The 20,285-nt window shown below is 41.5% G+C and overlaps 1 protein-coding gene across 3 annotated transcripts in view; it reads left to right on the forward strand.

Moving 5' to 3' along the window:
• Nucleotides 1-19,659, forward strand: part of LOC131692498 (dnaJ homolog subfamily B member 6) — a 407,140-nt gene extending 387,481 nt beyond the window's left edge. For 2 of the 3 annotated variants that reach the window (XM_058979580.1, XM_058979582.1), the window contains 6 exons: nt 4,881-5,257; nt 5,324-5,433; nt 5,822-6,088; nt 6,507-6,722; nt 6,791-7,064; nt 17,468-19,659. In XM_058979580.1, coding sequence (XP_058835563.1) covers nt 5,193-5,257; nt 5,324-5,433; nt 5,822-6,088; nt 6,507-6,722; nt 6,791-7,064; nt 17,468-17,573 — 1,038 coding nt within the window. In that variant the 5' untranslated portion in view covers nt 4,881-5,192 and the 3' untranslated portion in view covers nt 17,574-19,659. The remainder of the gene's footprint in view (nt 1-4,880; nt 5,258-5,323; nt 5,434-5,821; nt 6,089-6,506; nt 6,723-6,790; nt 7,065-17,467) is intronic. The other variant, XM_058979583.1, reaches the window with a different exon arrangement.
• The last annotated feature ends 626 nt before the right edge of the window (nt 19,660-20,285 follow it).

Consider the following 20,285-nt stretch of genomic DNA (forward strand, 5'->3'; position numbering starts at 1 on the left):
TTAAGGTAGGGTGGCTCTTGGAAAAATGGTTTTCTATTAATATCTTTTAATGTGTTAATTTCTCGGTAATACTTTGTACTAGAGGTTTTTAGAACTTTTGCAAATACACATTTTTGCCGAAGCAATGAAGTTTCTATCTCTTTTGTTTGCATAGTTACAGGCGATTTTCAAAACAAAAATGGTTTCTTTAAAGCTATATATCTTCCAAGATTGCAAATGAATTTTCAATCTTTTAATTTCATTTGAAAGATCGGAACTTTTCTAGTTTTTGGTGAAAAAACAGCGGGAGCGCATTTATTCTAGCACATTTCAATTAAACAGTTCGAAAACATACATTCATCATTTCGAGCACAGACTAATGCGAATCCCTAGAATGCACTATGTAAAGTTTCTCTCACAAAGACAAATGTGGAATGTTCGTGCGACCCATTGCGAGCCATATTATCTCCTGGTTGCAAACTTGAATAATTTCTTTATTGCTGCTAAGAAAATGCATTAAATATTAGCGGATCCTATAAGTGAACGTCATTGAATTTCTTAACGTTGACCGATCAAACCAGACCGAACCAAAATTACACAAACCACGGTATGCACCCATCAAAGGCACATGCCAGCACTGTAATCAGACTGTACACCTTGCACGGAAGATACCGAGTACAAAAATCGCGTCCAGCACCCCCAAACGAAAAGCAAGGTCTATCCTCGAGGAAGCCAATGCCAATGATGGTGAGTCTATGATCGTACGAATACATACAAGAGGCAAGAAAAAACAACTCATCACGAGCACCAAGCTTTAACGATGATAACTTTGACGTGAATGACAACATGAGGAGCCCTATTCTCACAGTCACGTCATCTAGTGACTAGAAGAAAATGTCCCACTACTAAGTGATGTGACGTAGAATAGGGCAGTAACAGCGATTGTTTTTCATAAACTGGAATAACCAGCTTTCGACCACAATTCGTATTGGCCAATTGAAATACTATTCTACTACGCCTAGGCGATTTGGTTAAGACAAACGATTTGTTTTCAAATATCAATTTGTCTTACCCTTACAAACGATGGCCTTACGCTGCTTTCAACTAAAATTCGACTAGCATATGCTCTACAGAGCATATGGCTTCTCTATGCTTGATCTATAAGAGAGTTTACGATTCTGTAGCAATTGTTGTCTCTGTAGCAATTGTTGTAGTCTAATCAATTTTTATCTGGATGGCATTGATGAGTATTTTGTCCACTCATGAACACCAATACACATTGCTAATGATGGCGTGGTTTCTGTCACAGAGCTACACTACAGCTACACTCACATCATCAACTTGGAGCGAATTCCATCTCCGGGATATCTCTTTTCGTCTGCTTATCCGACGCGAGATTATGAATCCATTGCTGATTAGGCTACATCCATAAGTGATGTAGCATTTTTAAGTGATTTTTAACACCCCACTCCTCCAACGTAGCATTTCGCCACAAACATCTAAAAGCCCCCTGGTAATTACGTAGCTTGACGGTAACCCCCCACTCTTGTAAACGTAAAAACAAATAAATAAAAAAAACTATGTTAGATGAAACGGGTAAAATTGTCGTGACATCAGGTCAACTGCTATTCCCCTTTAAAAAGCTACGTAGCATGACATGACCACAAAATACAAAAGCCCTCTCCTCCATAAAATGCCACGTAATTTATGGACCAGCTATCGAGTTTATGATGCAAAGCTCAATTATTTTTGCATTCAGCGTGGGCATCGACGATAGGCATAGCAACGTTTACATTCTCTTCTCTTTGTCGCACATCGAAATTACTATTCTCTCCGCTCGCAGGCCAAGTATAAAATCGAATCAGTGTTCGTTCTTCTGTATCTAAAGAATAATGTGCAAACCTACTAAAGGCGTGTTTATCAAATATTAACAATAATGCAAAATACAAAAATCGTAACTTATCAAGAGAAGATGTTGGCCACAATTGTGTTTTTTCTTTAATTGGTAATTCCAGCGAAATCAGAAAAACTGATTCCTGCTTCAAATACAAAATATGAAATATTTCCTGATGTAAAACTGAAAACTATTTACTCGAATTACTGAAAAACGACCCAAAGTTCCATTTCAGCTCCATATCGACTCGAGAAAGCGAATAGTTAAAAAATGGTCACAGTTAAGCATTAAAACCACCATGATAACAAGGAAACGCCCGATTCTTAACAATAAGTGGATCGATTTTTCAATTTTTTTTTATTTATTAATTTCGGTCGAGGGGCAAGCACTAGCCGGTTTGGGTGCGTTGTATTGAAAATACCAACGCATTTTGAACATAATTAAAGTAAATAATGAAAGTATTTAAAAATACTTCTGTTGTACGTACTAAGGTAATTAATGTAATTAATGTCGATGTGTACATACTGAAAGTATTTAAAGTACATCTTGACGGTAATTAAAATATTTTGCGTATTTAAAGTACGAAGGCGCTGTACTTAAAACCTTCTCTGTAATTAAAGTACAAAGAATTTTACGCGCACTTTTTAAGTCTTTGCGGTACTTAATGTACTTTATGATGCTTAATGGTATTTAAAGTAACTAATTATGTAAGACTTTTGGCACCATATTGAAGATTTAGTGGTTGCCCCTCGATTTCGGTAGTTCAAATTGAAGTAGTTGGTAAATCGACTGCATTGTACGCAGCTTACCTGAGTTCGATTCCCAACCCCGCACATAATATTCGGCGAATGACCATGAGGTTAAAACCCCTATAATCCAAAAAAAAGTTAGTTCAAGTCGAGGGGCAAGCATTAAATCTTCAATACGACGTATTGCCAAAAGTCCTTACAAAATTAGTTACGTTAAATACCATTAAGTATCATAAAGTACATTAAGTACCGCAAAGACTTAAACAAGTATGCGTAAAATTCTTTGTACTTTAATTACAGAGAAGGTTGTGCAAATGCTTGCCCCTCGGTTCAATTTATGTAGTAGTGTTATTAAACTTCTACAACAAACCGTTTACTCGATTCAATCAGTTTGAATTTAAATTTAAATGTTTACTTAAGTCTACTAGAGCGGCGGAGAGGGATAAAAAATCTCAAATTTCGGTCTACGTGGTTTATGAATGGTCCCTAAGACGCGTTGTAACGTTTATCAAGAAATATATTTACGTCAAACGACCATCCCATTATCTCAGTGAGTTTTCTGCATTTAAAAATAAAAGTGCCATCTTTATTTTATGCCAAGTAAACCTTAGTATGCGCACTGTTCAACATTACGCCAAATATTTACTATCAACTTCGCTCAGTTGAAAATTATGTCAAATTATTGATTTTCTCAATGTAAATATAATAAATAATTCCTTAAAATTACGTCAATGTCCGTTATGTTAAATAACCGTTATACCAAATGTCCATTGTACTAAACGCCCTTATTCCAAATTGATTCGAGTTGTTATTTAGCGACTGACCTAATAAAAGCTTTGTTTTTTCCAAATTAGATCGCCTTTAGCAAGCTTTTCACAAAACTTCGTTCCTTTTGATAAATACAAAAAATTGTTACGAGAAAAGTACGGTTTGAAAAAAAAATAAGAACGATCTAGAAGAAATTTTAAAAGAATCATAAAAATAAACAGGTAACAAAAATGTCCTTGAACTTAACACATTTCGTTCTGCTGAACTAAAAACCTTAACCGTCCCACTGTGTCTACCTTGTCAGAAAATCTGTACGAAGCCGGTAACGTAGGAGTGTATACACCAGACACAACCACAACACATTGCATACACGCACATAACGGCTTTGATAGCACGACTGACTTAATAGTGGTAGTGGTAGCGAACCGCTCAGCTCAACCAACACTCATCCGCTCTGTGTGTGTCCTTCCTATTCTATTGTAAGGGGACCGGTCGACGCGATCACTATACGCTCTATACACAGCCCCAGCCGAGCGAGACTCAGTCAGTAATCGGTCGTTGTCGGTTGGACCACACTTGGTTGGTTGGACAAACGTCGCGTACCAAGTACCAGCACCTACAAATCCGCGAACGATTGATTGTTTTGTTTTTCTAAACTTTATTCTCGGTCTCGTTCAGCTGATCAACTACCGCAACCTACGTCGCTCCGCGTCCGAGTGCTTCCAAACAGCTTAGTGTTTCAGTTTAGTGTTTGCCTCGCGGAGTTTCAGTTACTTTTTTCATGGTTCATAGGCATACCTATTTAGTTTTTTTTATGCTTTCTCTCGTTCTTACAAGGTAAGCTCACTTCGATGGTGCATCTGTACCGTCAGCTGCAGTGCGGTCCAAGGTAATCCTGCCGAAATTTTAACTTTAACGCGAGGAGGCACGTGTTTTATTACCTGCCACTATGTCTGCTTTACACAACAGAAACAAGATGTTTTGATATCAGACGGTGACTTGAATCGGATTTGCAGTGCGAGAATGATGATCACGACGCGTTGCGTAGGAGTGCAGCTTCTACACCCCGCTGTATGTCCCTACCCTACGGGCATTAAGCACGATCAGAAATATGGTGTTTTGAGGAAATTGTATTGCTAAACTGGTTGTGACGTGAGTCGTCGAGTTCCGAAATAACGTGGAACTCGACCCACTATTAGATTGAATTGTTGAGTCACGATTAGGTACTATTCAACGTCCGTTGCCAATCGCGACTAGAAGACTAGAAAGCGCGATTTGCTAGCAAATGCGTGTGTTGGTGTAATTAGAGAACAAAGTACCATCGCTATAAAAATTCGAAATCTGGCAGGGGTCAAGAAACTACCTCCGGTTTCCAACCAAGAACCATTGTTCGAGTTTATTTAGAACCATATTGATGTAAAATATTGTACCAAAGTAACCCTCGACAAATCAGTATGACAGATTTTCCTTGTTTTCTTCTCAACTTTCAGATAGCAAAATTACTCAAAAATAAGAACTGGCAGCCGAAGTGAAGCAACACACATTATTACCTGCAGAGGCACGCAACATCGGAACGCAGCGTAATTCCTTACAATGAATTGATCTCGTTGGATTAAATCCCAGGAAGTACAATTTTCATAGTATAATTTAGTCAATCGAAATTGTAGTCCTCAGTCGAGGGAGAGACTGATAGGGTAGCAGCAGCAGCAGCAGGCAGGAACTAGCTTTCGAAAGCTAGCAGCGGTTTCGTGTATCCTGACGCGAAGTAGAGTGCGTTAAATTATCATAAATATCGGATCACAATGGTAGACTACTACAAAGTGCTGGACGTGGCCAGAACCGCCACCGATGCGGAAATCAAAAAGGCGTAAGTTGTCTGTTTGTTCGTTAATGTTCCCCTCCCGTTAACAACGATTATTTTCTATTCTTGTAGATACAAAAAACTAGCGCTACGATGGCACCCCGATAAAAATCCAGATAATCCAGAGGAATCGAATCGGCGGTTTAAGGAGATATCCGAAGCATATGAAGTGCTATCAGACGGTAGGTTTACTTGTTTCTTTTGTAGTTCATGGAGTCAATTGATTAGTATCCAGTCCTCAGTAAATATGGGAAGTTGGCTAAACAAATTATCCTGCTGGGAATTATCAAACGTAGTGACCACCCTGTATTTCTTTACCTTTAAATTTGTCATTATTCATTTATTAATTTTGAAGTGGCTGAAAACTTGTTATGATTTATTTCCACTTTCAAAGGGGAGAGTTACAAAATATCCCATTGGCCTTACGAGTTTTTACCAAGATTATTAGCCCGATCTCAGTTTTTTAGGATAACGCAAATTTTTTAACAAAAGACTTGACAATCAAAAAAAAACCTGACAAGCCAACCATTTTCACTGCATTGTTACTTCCCACTTTTCACTATGATTTAGCCTACAAACGACATATTTACGACAACCGAAGCACACGGAAGAGCTCCGCCAGTTACACGGCGAGCGGTGGCATGCGTGACAGCAGCAATTACACTGCTTACACAAATCGTGACTACAGCAGTAGCAAATACGGGTTCGACCACTACGGCGGCGGCGGGTTCGACCATTACGGGCGTCACGGTAGTGGTACAAGGTCGGGGCGCGAAAACAACCGTACGTTTTCGTTTCGGGGATTCTTCGAGACGACGCCGTTTTTCCGCTTCTTTGGTAGTAGATTCCTACTGATCTAGAACTGAGAGTTTGTTGATGTTTGTCGTTAACTGCAATGTTGCTACTAAACTTGATGTGATTTATAGCCCCATCACCGAAACCATATCGCCAATTAACCATGCATTGCTGACACAGAACACGTGTCGTGTCAAACTATCGTAAAGGGACTACGAATTGACATGCTCCTTTAATAATGCGATTGAATTGCTGTTATGTTTTAATACGTTCTAAGACCGGAACACGCAGACTAAACTCATTACACCGAAAATGGAAACATCATCATCAACACAATAGTTTAAAAATCGACAATTGAAGACTACTAAATTTATCGATTTCGTTGTTTGCTACTAAACAAATTCTGTCTATTCGATTGACTCTACTCAACTTAACTAATGTCTAATACACTTTCCAACAGAGAAAAAACGGCGCATCTATGACCAGTACGGCAAGGAGGGTCTAATGACCAACGGTTCCGAGCGGTACCACCATAACACACGGCACCGGCGGCACAATGGCGGTGGTATCCACGACGAGTTCGATATCTTTGGCGGATTCCCGTTCACGTTCCGCGACCCAGAGGAGGTGTTTAGGGAGTTCTTTGGTGGCTCGCCGTTTGAGGAGATTTTCAGGGGTAGAATACAGACGTGGATACGTGGAAGGGTGTATAGGTAATAACTAACATTTGCTATTCGTTTTTAGTAACATCCCACCATAACGGACGCCGGTCGAATGGAACCAGCAACGGACAGCGACACTCACACCCGCAGAACGTAATCAGCTCGCCGTTTATGTCACCCTTCATGAGCTTCAACCTGATGGACGAGTTCTTCAACGCGGATCCAATGGCGCACCGAGGTGGTGGGGGTGGTGGAGGTTTTACCTCGATATCGGAGTTTAGCGTCGGCAGCGGTCCGGTGAAGCGGACGTCCACCTCGACTACCTTCGTCAACGGAAAGAAGATGATGACGAAAAAGTAAGTACCTTTTGAAATTTTAAAAAAGCTCTAGGCCTGTGGCGTTTCACTGTGCACTGCTAAATGATTCCACCGGCACGAGCTGTGACCTTGCCCAAATATCTCTTTTACCGAGCATCGCAGCCGACTAAGTGTTCAAAATTAGTCCAAAGAGAGTTGGATTTTTATAACGATTTATCATCTTCAACCGGGTAATACGGGTGCTGTTATCTCGGGAAAATGTCTAAGTGTCTACCATTTACGTTCGCTGCAGCCTTTTCAAGACGATTTATCATCTGATAATATCCAAGTGAGTATTTTGGATATTAGAACACTTGTAGAGGTCAAACTATTAGATATTGCAATGAAACTGACTAGATTTCAAAAAAATTGCAGTCGCTTTGAATACATACATTTCAAGTCGAGTGTCTATGTCGGTTCGCAAAGAGAAGGGCTACCCTTGGATCATATTTGTCTTCACGGTAAAATAACTTACATCTTTGTATTGGAACAAAGCGAACACGATCTTGTACTGTCCATGGTTCTTGTATAAATCCAATTCTCTTCGATTCTTCACCAACCTTCTGCCTAGGGCCGCTGATCTTTCTTTGATGTGCTTTGGGGTGATGAGTGTGTAGCTGACTGACTTGGGTTTCTTTGCGATTGAATTTTCTTTCTTTTCCGAGTTTTTTGATTGAATTTTTTCCAATTTAGAAAGTTTAGGCAACCGACTTTCTTTACGTCTACTTTCGCTGGACCATGGTGTCAAGGTCTTCGTGGTCTCAGAGGTTCTTGGACATAGAGCGGATTCTTCTGTAACCATGGAATTTCGCGACAGGCTTGTAACTGTCCAATCTCTTCATTTTGTTGATGGTGAAAATTAGCTGACCGAAGTCAAACTTAATCCCAGCTAGCAGTTGGTATACACTTTCAAGGTGAGAATTGCTCGAGTTTTTCTAATTGTATCGCCTCCAGAGTTCGAAAGGTTGTTTTGGTCCTCTATCATTCCTAGGATGAAGTACGTCCCACCTTCAGTACTATGTTGAAAATATCCCCAAGCGTGAGTCTTTTGAGGATATGTGTTTCCTCACAAAGGTACAGTTTGTATTCCTGTAGGCTTGTCTTTCGAGCATCTGATTAGTTAAAGACCACCCAGCCTGACCTACGGCTAGCGCTTGAATATTCCTCTTTCAATCTGGCGAGCCTCCTCCACATTCAGATGTCTGTTGAAGTAGTTCTTGGGAACCATTCATAATTCTGACAGCCTGGAGGCCGTTACCTGATTTATGATCGGTCCTTTGCACAAATTTCACACCTCCACTACCAATCATTTCGATTTTTTTGAGATATCTGAGCGGTTCCGTTTCCTTCCTTAGAATCCTTGCGTTCTTCTCATACTCCTAAAGATAATCCCAATTTCAGCCACATGTTTAGAAATTCGGAAACGGTACCGAAATCGACGTGTTCAAAGTTTTTTTTTATTTCAATTGATATATCTCTTATGTGTATTTGTGTGTGATAAATCATTTTGGGAAAGGTTGTACGTTAGAAACAAGATTTGTTAATTTTTATCCTGTTTTCCAAACACACTCCCCACCTTGATAGTGGAACTGAATTGGTCTTCGGTACTCTGTTAATCCTCTGCGTAGTGTAACGGTTCTGGCGATACTATCTCGGCCAGAGAGGGTCGCCACATCTCTAGTCAACTTGTGGGGCGTTGCCATTTTTTACTAACCTGTAAGTTGACGATTGTCGACTTCCGTTTACCACTTGCTACGTGGCTGAAGTGTTGTTGTGTACTCGTTCCTCCAACGTGCCAAGATCTCTGACACCTTCTGCTGAAAAATCTGTCAATTATCAAGTCGACTGTGCGGGACTACAGGAAAACTGGGTTCTGGCAGTAAATTAATCGGTTGTTGAATAATAAAATGTTCAGGTGTGAGGGCCTCGCAACTATCCGGAGAAGTAGAAATGGGACAAAACGGACGCGAGTTTAGCTAGGTCTCTGTTTGGGTCAAAATAGTGTACAGCTCTCCGTAAGTAGTCGACTCATTTCCCAGGATCTTGCGCATGTGTGTCTTTGCGCTTTTAACCGCTGTCTCACACAATCCTCCCAAATGTGTTGCGAATGGACGAATGAATGTCCATTTGATTCAGATGTTGGCTATAAAATAAACGATTTGCTGTTTGAACTCGATCGAATGGATGCACTCCTGCATTTGATGGTTGGCACCCCCATTGTCGGACCAGATTTCATTGCACAGTTCTCTTGTGGTAACGAGTCTCTTTAGTGCACCGATGAACATTTTGGACGACAGATCACTTGCGACCTCCAAAGGTATGGGCCCTGCATAACCGATACAGATGTGGACGAAGGCTCTGGTCTGCGTCGCTCGTACTACCGGAAGACGCCCCATCAGCTGCTGAGCGGTTCGGGCTTTCATACGACAGCAATGTACGCACTGTTGAAGTTGCAGTCGCACAGCAGTCTGGCATCTCATCACCCAAAAGCATTGGTTAACCCTCCGGAAGTCGCGCAAATGGCCCACTGAACGAGCAGCCGCTGGTGCGCTAAGACGATTTCGCTAGATTTCAGATGAGCTTGCACTCAGTGCACTAGCGCGACTTCCGGAAGATTAAGTGAAGAGATAAGCAAGGTAGGACCAGCGTGATGATTGTCTAAGTGAAGCTCATGAATCACAAGTTCTGTAAACCTGTGGTGCTCTGGTAGAATGGGTCGGTGTCTCATATCGCAGGAGATAATTGCGTTCTGTAGTTTTCCTCCGAGACGGTCGCGATCGATGAACGGACGGATAAAGTGAGCGTTTGTAATTTGTTTTTGCGATGAACGTTAGTTGGTCGGTGTTAAGTCAGACCGGACTAAGTCACAAAACATAAAAAATCGGATAATGATAGTAATGATAGCACCGGATAAAGAATGTCATCAGCTACATTCGACTTTTGCCAGATTTTAAATATGTAACAATAAACAAGAATTATGTCAAAAATTAATTTCCAATTATAATGTAAAGGATGCTGCGATTCAAACTTTAAACTTGTTTTTCTCGAAATCAATATATTGTCACTTAGTCCGGTCTGACTTAACACCGACCAGTTGAGTTGCGTAAATTAGCGATTTCTTTCGAGAGTGTATCATGTTGAGCCATTCGTACCAATTGTAGACCAGCTGCATTGAATTCTGCCGGTGTTAACGATCTACCTTCAGTCGGAGGACTGCCATGTTGTACACAAAGCGAATGACTGCCGCCAGTGTTCGAGTACTGCGACGAATACAAGAGAATCAATCGAGAGGGTAGCGCTCTACCGAATAGTTGCTTTGTAGGCAGTTCAGTTACAAGTGAGACAGAAGGTTCGAATCAATGAGGTATATACTGCTGTGATCCGCATAACAGTCCCATTTGCTATGGGTTTCGTATGCAGGTGGGACTGTTATGCGTATCACGGCAGTATATAGGTGTGGCAGAACACACGGTTTGCTAGTGTTGGCAACCAAAAATATGTAAACAATCCAAGAAGCACAACGGGTCGACGTCATAGCGTTCACACGATTCAATGGGAGCGGAACGACTGGTATGACGAAAGCAAGTCGATTTATTCTGTGATCACTGACACCACTCATCTTACGAATACCAAAGTGCCATCATCGCCATACCTGTATATACTACATTGGGTGCGAATCTGTCCTTCTTCCAAAGTGGATGCTCTCGGCGCTAGGATAGCACAATGTTCAGAGAAGAACTGTTCGTCGTCGATCCAGGAAGGCGAAGGGGATGCCCGTCAGAGCGAATGCTCAAGCAATTCAAGCGGTGTGATTCCTCTGGAGGTACAGTCTGCTGGATAGTTCTTTTGGGATACATGATGTCACGTGGTTCCTAGGAAAAAACAGAATTGTCGAAGACCTGTTGGCGACGTAATTTTATCTCTTGCGACAGTGTGACGATAACCATTCCAATACGATTAATGAATCTGTGAAAGCGTAGTATTGCAACTCCAGATGGCATAAAGCATGAGAGATTTTCTTCATCTGCAACGTCAGGAGAACAACGCCATTCAGCTCCAGTCGTGGAAGGGAGATTTACCGGATTGGGGCTTGGTCTTTACGGTACAACGTCAATTCCACCCGCTTCATCCACTGATCCGACCGTAGACGACTGTTGCGTATGCTGATTCCGAAGCATCCGAGAACCCGACCAACTGTAGCCATTGTACACGAACTTGTTCCAGCGTTTCACTGCTCCACTCGTATTCTTGTAGGGCTGGCAGTGGATCATCCCATAGCCAATCATGTAACCAGATGTGTTAAATGATTATTTTTATCTTTATGACGACCGGAGCAAGCCATCAGAATGGATCCAATAAACTTTATTCATCGGACAGTAGTTGACGTCTCGTGTTTGGACTATTTGTGTCCAGATTGATCGTGAACTCGAACCAACCGCTAATAGGAGACTAGTGAATTCCATGTGCCTTGATCAAATTTGTGTTTGTGAATTCCATAGGAATGAGTTCCTGTTGTCTGTTAGCGATGTTCTCTAGTAGCACAGGTGCGTTCGATGACCACTTTCGGAAAACGAATCCTCCTTTTAAGATTCTTTCTGCGACAACTGGGTGCTTCTCAGCGTTATCTCTGGTTCCTTGACGAAGAGACTCTGTCGCTAAGAAGGCTGCACTTGATGTTCCGTATGTTACCGTAACCAAGCGATAATGTTGCACCGACTTATCGGGATATGCTCACCACACAATCCGTTGGTAATCTGTATCTTGCTTGACCACTAGAACCTGACTGTGCATCTCCTCTACGTCGCTCATGAAGACCACGGGATCGGTAAGAAAGCGACTGTAAACATCGAACAGGGGTGGCTTTGTGCATCTCGAAACGAAAGGTTTATTGTACGCAAGCTTGTATGAAAAAGTCGATTCGAAATGGTTCCATAATGTCGCCCCAGGTCTGCTCTATTTTTTGGTACAACTAACAATCGATCGTTCAAAGACATGGCCGAGTTTGTTCTGCACGAGCCATCGAAAACAACACGCCACTTTGTTGTGGAGCTCTCCTCTTTTTACACAGCATGATGGGACAGGACAGAAAGAAGCACTCGCTGGGTATTGACAGATGATTGTGGGATGAGTTCCATGTATCCCAATTTCTGGTACTCTGGTACTTGGCGTAATGTTGCTTGAACGAAGCATTGGAGTACAATTGCCTTTCCATTAGTTCTAACCTCTTGATATAAGTACTGAGTGAGTCGTTAATGCCGGTATAGCATCGTCGAATGGGAGCGGAACTACATAACGACCCTTGTCGTTGCGCCTGGCGGTTGATTTGAAAATATCAGCAGCGCGTTGTTCATCTGCGGTGCATATCTTGATCCCAGGTACCTCTTCTATTTCCCAATACTTGCAGTTGGACCGTAGGGATACCATATGCGTTTGCAAATTTGTAGCTCCATCAAAACTACCAGTAACGAGGCAGCCAACTGATGACTTCTGAGCCCCAGGCAAGCCATTTTCTTCAGTTACCTGACCAACTTGCAGAATCGGCACAAATAACTGGACACCAAGGATGACATCGATTGTACTAGGTTTTTTTTAAAACCAGGATCGGCTACGCTTCCAATAGTAATCATCTGCTTGACGTTGGGGGTGCGAAAATTGCAAGTATACCCAAGACCCGTTTTTATCAGTCTCTTTGGTGTATTTTTGGATGACCAAATGGAGGCAACGGAAACACATATTTATTTGTTGCCTTTAACAAATCGAAGCTGTTAAAATACTCAACATTTTTCCTTAGACATAGCCTCATAACTCTGGCTGACTGATGAAAACGGATCGAAAAGCTGACAAAATTGGGGGCTGATAAAAACGGGTTTTCATTGCATATATGCTTTCGTTTTTAAAACCACCTCATTGTTGAAACGGGATGCATCGTTCAAATCGTTCCAACTGTACCATTCCTCTCGTGATTCCAGATTACCTAGTGTACCTTAGTGTACCTACCACTCCAGCAAAGCTTGTATTGCTTCGAGTGATACCGAGACGCGTCTTGCAACCCTCGTTTGTGAGTGATGCACCAGAGCCTGAAACTATCATTGCTCTAGCGGTATGGAAAATTCCGTTCTTACCTCGAATCTTGATGAGGGCGGTAGGTAGAACAGTAATTGTGATGGATGGATCAGCTGTGACATCCGTCTTGAAACTCGAAACCTTCGGAGGCGGTCGAGCCTCTTTGGTTGCTCGAGTACCGGCTTCGTTGATTGTTCTCGATCTTTAATCTCTGCCTTGTTAGCTGCTTGACTATCGCCGCGTTGACAGAGTAGTGTATGGTGATGTTGATTGCACTCACTATTCTTACAGGAAGATTTCGAAAGGCAGCGTTTCATCGAGTGTGATGGCCGCAGGCAGTTGAAACACAGTTCGGGCTTCTGTACTAATTCCCGATGGTCTGTGACACTTGCGACCTTGAACATATTGTACTGATAGACGGAGTGCTTTTGGGACACTTTAGACATTGTTATTGTGTTATGAGATAGCTCTGGAATTTTTTGTCTGCGGGCTTAGTTGCCTCCTTGCGGTTGTCCTTGATTGCATCTCCACTCACAAAACACAGGCTTCGAGAGCATCACGGTTTTTCAGGAACTTGAGAAAGTGCAGATCGATGATCTTTTGTGCCCAGAAGAATCGTGTTTCCCTGTCGATTTTCGCCAAGAGGAGCTGGACTCGTTCTGCTCACAGAGGGTATTAAGTTGTCAAATCACTTCGTCAGATGACGAAACCAACTTCCGGGAGTTACTTGACTTAGTGTTTGAGATGAACGGTTGGTCCAAGAACTCATTCACAAGCGCAAATACGGTGTACTTATTTTGATCATATCGCTCGATTAGTTTATCCCAAACCTGGCGGTAAAGGCGGTCAAATTGCATCACAGAATAAATGCTATAGAAAATTGTCTGGAAGACCGATCAGGTAATAAAATATAACTCATTAGTAAGCTTTTGGCATGTTTATTTCATTCAACTTTACTCCCACAACCGGACACTCGCATTTTACGCGTAACTACACTCATTAGGCTTTGTACAACGTCTGGCTGCAGTTTCTTCGGTACGGAAACCCAATTCTAAGCTAATAGACCCTATTTCACGTATTTTTTAATTTTTTTTTATTTCAATTATAGAGGTTTTAACCTTAAGGTCATTCGATTTACCAATACGCTACGCCCACTCCCCTCCACGCTTTTCTAAACCTTCTTCCTTCAACTCCACGCTCTTCCTTGAGTACTATGGCTCTTAATATTGAAAAATATTTCACACCTTCCAGTCCCTTTCTAATTAAATATCGTTACAATATAAATAAGGAAAAAGTTTGACTCATTCTAAGTCGTTAATAAAAAAGAAAAAAAAAACAACCAAGGAGTCATAGTTTGGATAAATGAGAAAGGCACCACTAGGTGTATTAAAACAGGTTTTTTCCGTGAAGCAATTTGATGTGGGGCACCCTTTAGTTCGTGTCTGTGATGGCAATCGAACTGACCAACCCAGTGAGCAAATTTTATGGCAGAGACCGCTCTGCTAGATTTCTGTAAGTCTTGGTTTGGCAAGATTTCTGCGCGTATCCTGTCGGGTTAGTTGAGCTAGGGTGAACTCGGTTTCGCTCGCGTTTTCTGGCAAATTTTGACAGGAACCGAGCAAAACCCTGGTTGACAGATTATGCAATCGCAGCACCGCTAGTGACGGATCCTTCATCAGATTCCACGTATATGTCTTTTAGCACGTCTTTAACAGAGCGGACGAGACCCTTCCACACCCTGCCATATGAGGAATCATAGGATGATTGAGCGTCTACTTCGTCCGAGCATTTGTCAACTGATCTGCACAACAGTTTTCTTTTTCACGGAACAATGCCAGTAATTCTTTACTGCCCCTCTGAAAGTTTGTCCCGTTATCGAAGAAGGATTTTAGTGACCAACCTCGTAGGCCCATAAAGTGGTAGATCGCCATCAAACATGACTGTGTTGTTAATCGAAGCGCTACCTTCAGGTGCACCAACAGTGCAATCCACTGTTTCTCCTATCGGCCGAAAGCCATATAGTCGACTCTAGAATAACTAAATGGGTGCAGATATGGTGTAATCCCATTCGTGGAATCTTCGGAAGATTGCAGCGCACTCTACACTACATGCAGGAACTTAGCACTGTTTTTACCACGGCATCAATATGCAATCTGGCGATACCATTGGCCGCTGCTCTTGGTAGTGTAGCATGATTCGATTCAGTTACCAGTTACACAAAATATCAAATCGAAGACATTCCGCTCGCTCGCATTTTCATTTTCGAATTAAACCAGCCTCATCAACTAACGACGATAGTTCGAAAAACGGACTGTAGCACTCCAATGACAACCATTGATTAACTCTTAACTGCTTTCAACACCTTCAACTCATTGATAAAATCCTGTGCTTGCGGCTTACCGACGCCAATCGGTTGTATCACGTTCTCCTGTCTGGTCGTTGCTTTCAGAGTTTCGATCGGTATCTTCTTCGTCTGTCGTCGACAGTCAGAGATAAACTGCAGATGCCATTGTCCGCCCTATCACCGCGCATTTCGAAAAATTTCTACCATCGAGGACGATTTCAGACACAAGAATATTGGGCCATATTCTCATAGTCACTAGATGACGTGACTGTGAGAATAGGGCCCATTATGTAACAGTAGATGCATTCGAAGTTCTTCTGTCGTGTTTGCTGGTGGCGCCTCCTTCTTCGGCCATTCAGCTTCCGGAGTGTACAAGAACGTTGGCGCTTGCACCCATACGCAGTCAGAAGTCAACTCCGAGTTCTTCCTTATTTGGTTAGCTGGTTTGCAAAGTTTTGTCTCGTAGATACATAGCGCCAGTTCGGTAATTTTGTCACACTTAGGTTCTCACTTACCCGACAACCTGCGAATTTCTTGTATCGGCGTTGATCTGACCTAATCCACGAGAGGACTACGTCCGCATCGGTACAGTAAATGTCTACTAATCTGGCTCTCAATCACTGTCTGCTTAAACCGTGCTCCTAGAACTGCAACCAAGAGTTCAAGCCGAGTAATCGACAACTGCTTCAACGGTGCCACCTTCGACAGATTCATTACTAGCGTGCATCTCACCTCGCCTTGAACAATTGTCCGAAAGTAGGCAATGTATTCATACCGAAATAACTTTGATCAATCCTGAACGACTCGATGTTTCGCGGGACTTGTATCCAGTGCTGCCACTTCTTAAACGACACGTTGTCGATCTTTTCGTACCATTCACAATCGTACCGCCACGTATCCTGTACAAGCATTTTACCGAGCACAGCCACTGGTGCAAGAAATTTTAGCGGGTCAACTTGCGCCAATCCTCTTCGTCGAACGCTCATCTCCTTGTAGAACTGTCCTGAAGTCGGCCTTTGAAGTGGTGGCGAAAAAGAAAACGTCCTCAACAGGTTGCCTGGCATGCGCTCGTACTCGGTACTATTGTCCCAGTTGAAGTGCACTACGGCAACTATACTCCGCTCCTCGAGATTCTTCCGGAACATGTTTGAATTCGACATTCAGTTGCGAATTCGAAATCGGTCCAGCGAGTGAACTTATTTGACCTCCTTGGCTCGTTTGACAGTTTCCTCGATGGTATCCGCACTGTCGTAGTAGTTCACGAACTGAGTTTCGTCTGGACCGGAACAAAAATCACTGTGCTTATTTACCCTCTGATCGAATTCGTACCTGATGGTGACAGATGACCCTAGGAAGTGGCACCAACATGCCCGGTTTGGACAACAGCTTGGCAGCTAAGGAGACGCTATTTGCTATGGCCGCAGCATCCCATGCGAGCCGCACATTGCCTGGTTTGTGCGGATTTACCACGACATTTAGCGGTAGATACCACACGGCATGACGCAACGTATCTCTTAGTTCTGTATCAGTTGCTTTGTGCGCGAGCACTGGGTTTCTGTCCAACTTTCGTTAGAGTGCCGTCAACCAAGGAAACGGTACCGGAGGAGTTCGATTTCGAAACACGCTCATACACCTTGGCTTCGAGGACGATATCGACATTATTGACGTTGATCGTAGAGCAGTGAAAGAGGCATTTGTTCCTTTTATAAAAGACTGTGGGAATCGGTCTGACTATATATTCTGACAAGAAAAGGTATACGGAGTTGGTAGAGCCCGAGGTAGTCCAAACGGTGTTGATTCTGAGGTGGAAATCGATAAGGTACGGTACAAGGTTATCGACGAATTCATGTGTCTAGGAACACTAGTGACTAAACTTTACTAAAAAAATATAATTCAATTTGTTGGGTAGGAAGGGAGTGAATCATTTTAAAACCTTTACAAAATACTTAGCCATTCTTAAATAATGAACAAAATACCTCGCTTCCTTCCATTCCAGGGTGTACGAAAACGGCACTGAGACGATAATGTCGTACGAGAACGATGTACTAAAATCAAAGACTGTAAACGGAGTCGCTCAAGCTATTTCCACCTATTCCCACTAGACCAGTCGGGAGAATGAGCAAGGCTGGCGCCAGAAGAAAAAGTAAATAGAGAGATACGGGAACGGACAGGAGGGGGTGGATGCGAACCAAAAATCATATTGCGCTATTTGATTGGAGTGAATGTGAGACAAGCGTAGGATTAATTACTATACTATTGAAACCATACATCTAGTACTATTAACTAGTGATTGAGCGTTTACTTCTTCTGCAACACCTACTACTACTAATCAATCGCAAAACCGAAAGCGGGTCGCAGGTAGCTTTTGGTGAAAAAATATGCTGAAGTTTACTTTGAAAAAAAAAAAATCGTATTCGAGTGTGAGTGAAATAAAACAAAATAAGGCGTCAACATTGCAGCGTAACTCGTCATAATCACGGATCAACTGAATTACAGTGAGCAAATAACTTACAGAGAAACAAATGTTCTATGCAACAGAAGAAAAAATCACAGGCGTAAGAAATCAAAATAAACAAAAAAATAAATGAAAGGGTTACATTGTCAACAACTATATCATAAAGCAAGACCGTTCATCAAAAAATAAAAGATAAAATTAGATTAAACAGTTTGGAATAAATTTGAAATAGAACGGAAATCAAATACTATTACCACTATTACCATTGTTAGGACAGGATACGAATTTGCCGATGAATAAACGCTAGACCCTATTCCAAACGAGATAGCATACAGAGACAGTATCGAATACAAGTGTCAACCACGAAATAAACAAAAAAAGCAAATTTGCAATTATCACGTAACAACAGTAACAACAACCTTTCCGTAGATGTGTATAATAGGAAGTAGCTTTTTTGGATCGTTGTTTTAGCTAAGCAGAAAATAACGTTTCGAGTAAACTTTTTACTAGTTGGTATTAGACGTGAACAGCCTGCAGACACGACCGTAATCAAAAGAAGATAACAGAAGCAACATTCGACGGCATAAGCAACAACAGTTTTTGTTGAAGTGATATAATTTGGCATTGGTTTGTTTCGATTCTCAACTTTCGATTAAATTTCTAATATACAGCCATCATACACATAACAGTCTCATATGCTATACAAGGAATGAAGCTATGGATTTCCTACGCACATGGGACTGTTATAATAGTTCAGCCGACATGATCCTTCGCTACGCATATTTATTTAACGTTTCTTGTAATGTAGGGTACAAAAATTTACCATCGAGTTTCGATAAGACCTGCTAGCCAGACACGCTGCCTGTTGGTATCACAAGGTGTCGGAAGAGATAGCACTCCAATAAATTGAGCATAAAACGTTCGAAAGAAATTGTAAATTTATTCGATGAGATTCGAGATGCGATAAACCCTACAAATGTTTTTCATTTTACGAACTACGTTTTAATTCCTTCCGAAAGGAGGGGACGGGGTATGATCTCGTATCGAACACCTATCTTTTGCCATCACCGTTATGAGCTTGTTCAATTACTATTATTATCTAATAATCTAAGCTAAACAGTTATATTTGCTATTGAGCGATCCTAGAGATGATAAAAGCTGTATAATATCCACGCTAACCATAGGAGACTCAGTTTTTTTTTCCTAGTTTAATTTTAGTATGTTTATTTTTGCGGATGTAGAATCGGTAAGAGGTATGTGTTTCGCCGAACGGATGAGTGCTGTCAACGGGATGGGACATTTCGCTGTTGTGGAAGTTGATCCGAATCCCTTTTTTGTAAAATGTTCGTTTCTTGTTAGAATTATAGCGCTACTATTAATAGAGCAAGTCGATATGATAAGGTGAAAGAAAAAACACAACCACATTTTTACCATAAGAATTAAAGCGCGTGAAGCGGCGGTAATAAAATTTAATTTAAACCCAACGGATGCAAAGTAATCAATTGGTGATGCAAAGACCATGTAATATTTTTGTAGTGTAATACTTTTACTGGAGTGTAACATATGCATAACAATATTAAATGGTGGAGAAAAGTACGACAGAGCTGATTAGTTGAGTTCAGCGAAACCACACAACATACAAAACACATATGTCACAGCAAAACACTAATAAAGGCAAGAAAATGAAGCAAATTTTAAGCATTACAGATTTCCGAACGGATGAAAAAACAGAACAGTATTTTTAGTATAGCAAAACATTCCGAAGTCCGATTGCGAAAATGCGGATACATTTTTGCATTGAAAATTGCGTCTGGAAAAATAGTAGGGTGATGAGCGTATTTTCACCATACTAAGCAAGGTGCCTCACTAATTCGGTAATTTCTTGCCTTACAATCAATGGAATGCATAAAAATTGACATGAACCGCTTTGCTTCGTTGTTAAGAACCAATATAATAACACAAATGCGTTGAAAACAGTAAAATTCTCGTGTTTGAGCACAATGAAAACTCGAATCGAGAGCCCCTATTGTTGCGCTACCATTTGACTCAATGAGTTGAACAAAGATGGCAGACACTGCTCTAACCAACGGCTTCAAATGGGTAGGGTGATAATAGAAACATGGTGCAAATAGGCTCATCACCCTAATTGGGTCATTGCATAATCACATACATACAACGATGGAGCTCAACTATAACCCTTAAAGGCGCAAACCAATTTTTCTCAAATTTCGTGAAAATTATCTCACAGCTTTAGTACGTTACTATGATAATTTGGAGCTGGTTTTTGCAGTTTTACAACATCGGGCATTTAATGGTTAAATATATTAATACATATTTCGAACACTTCCTCCGTAAAAAC

The sequence above is a fragment of the Topomyia yanbarensis genome, chromosome 3 (assembly GCF_030247195.1).
Source record: "Topomyia yanbarensis strain Yona2022 chromosome 3, ASM3024719v1, whole genome shotgun sequence".
NCBI classification, from domain to species: Eukaryota; Metazoa; Arthropoda; class Insecta; order Diptera; family Culicidae; genus Topomyia; species Topomyia yanbarensis.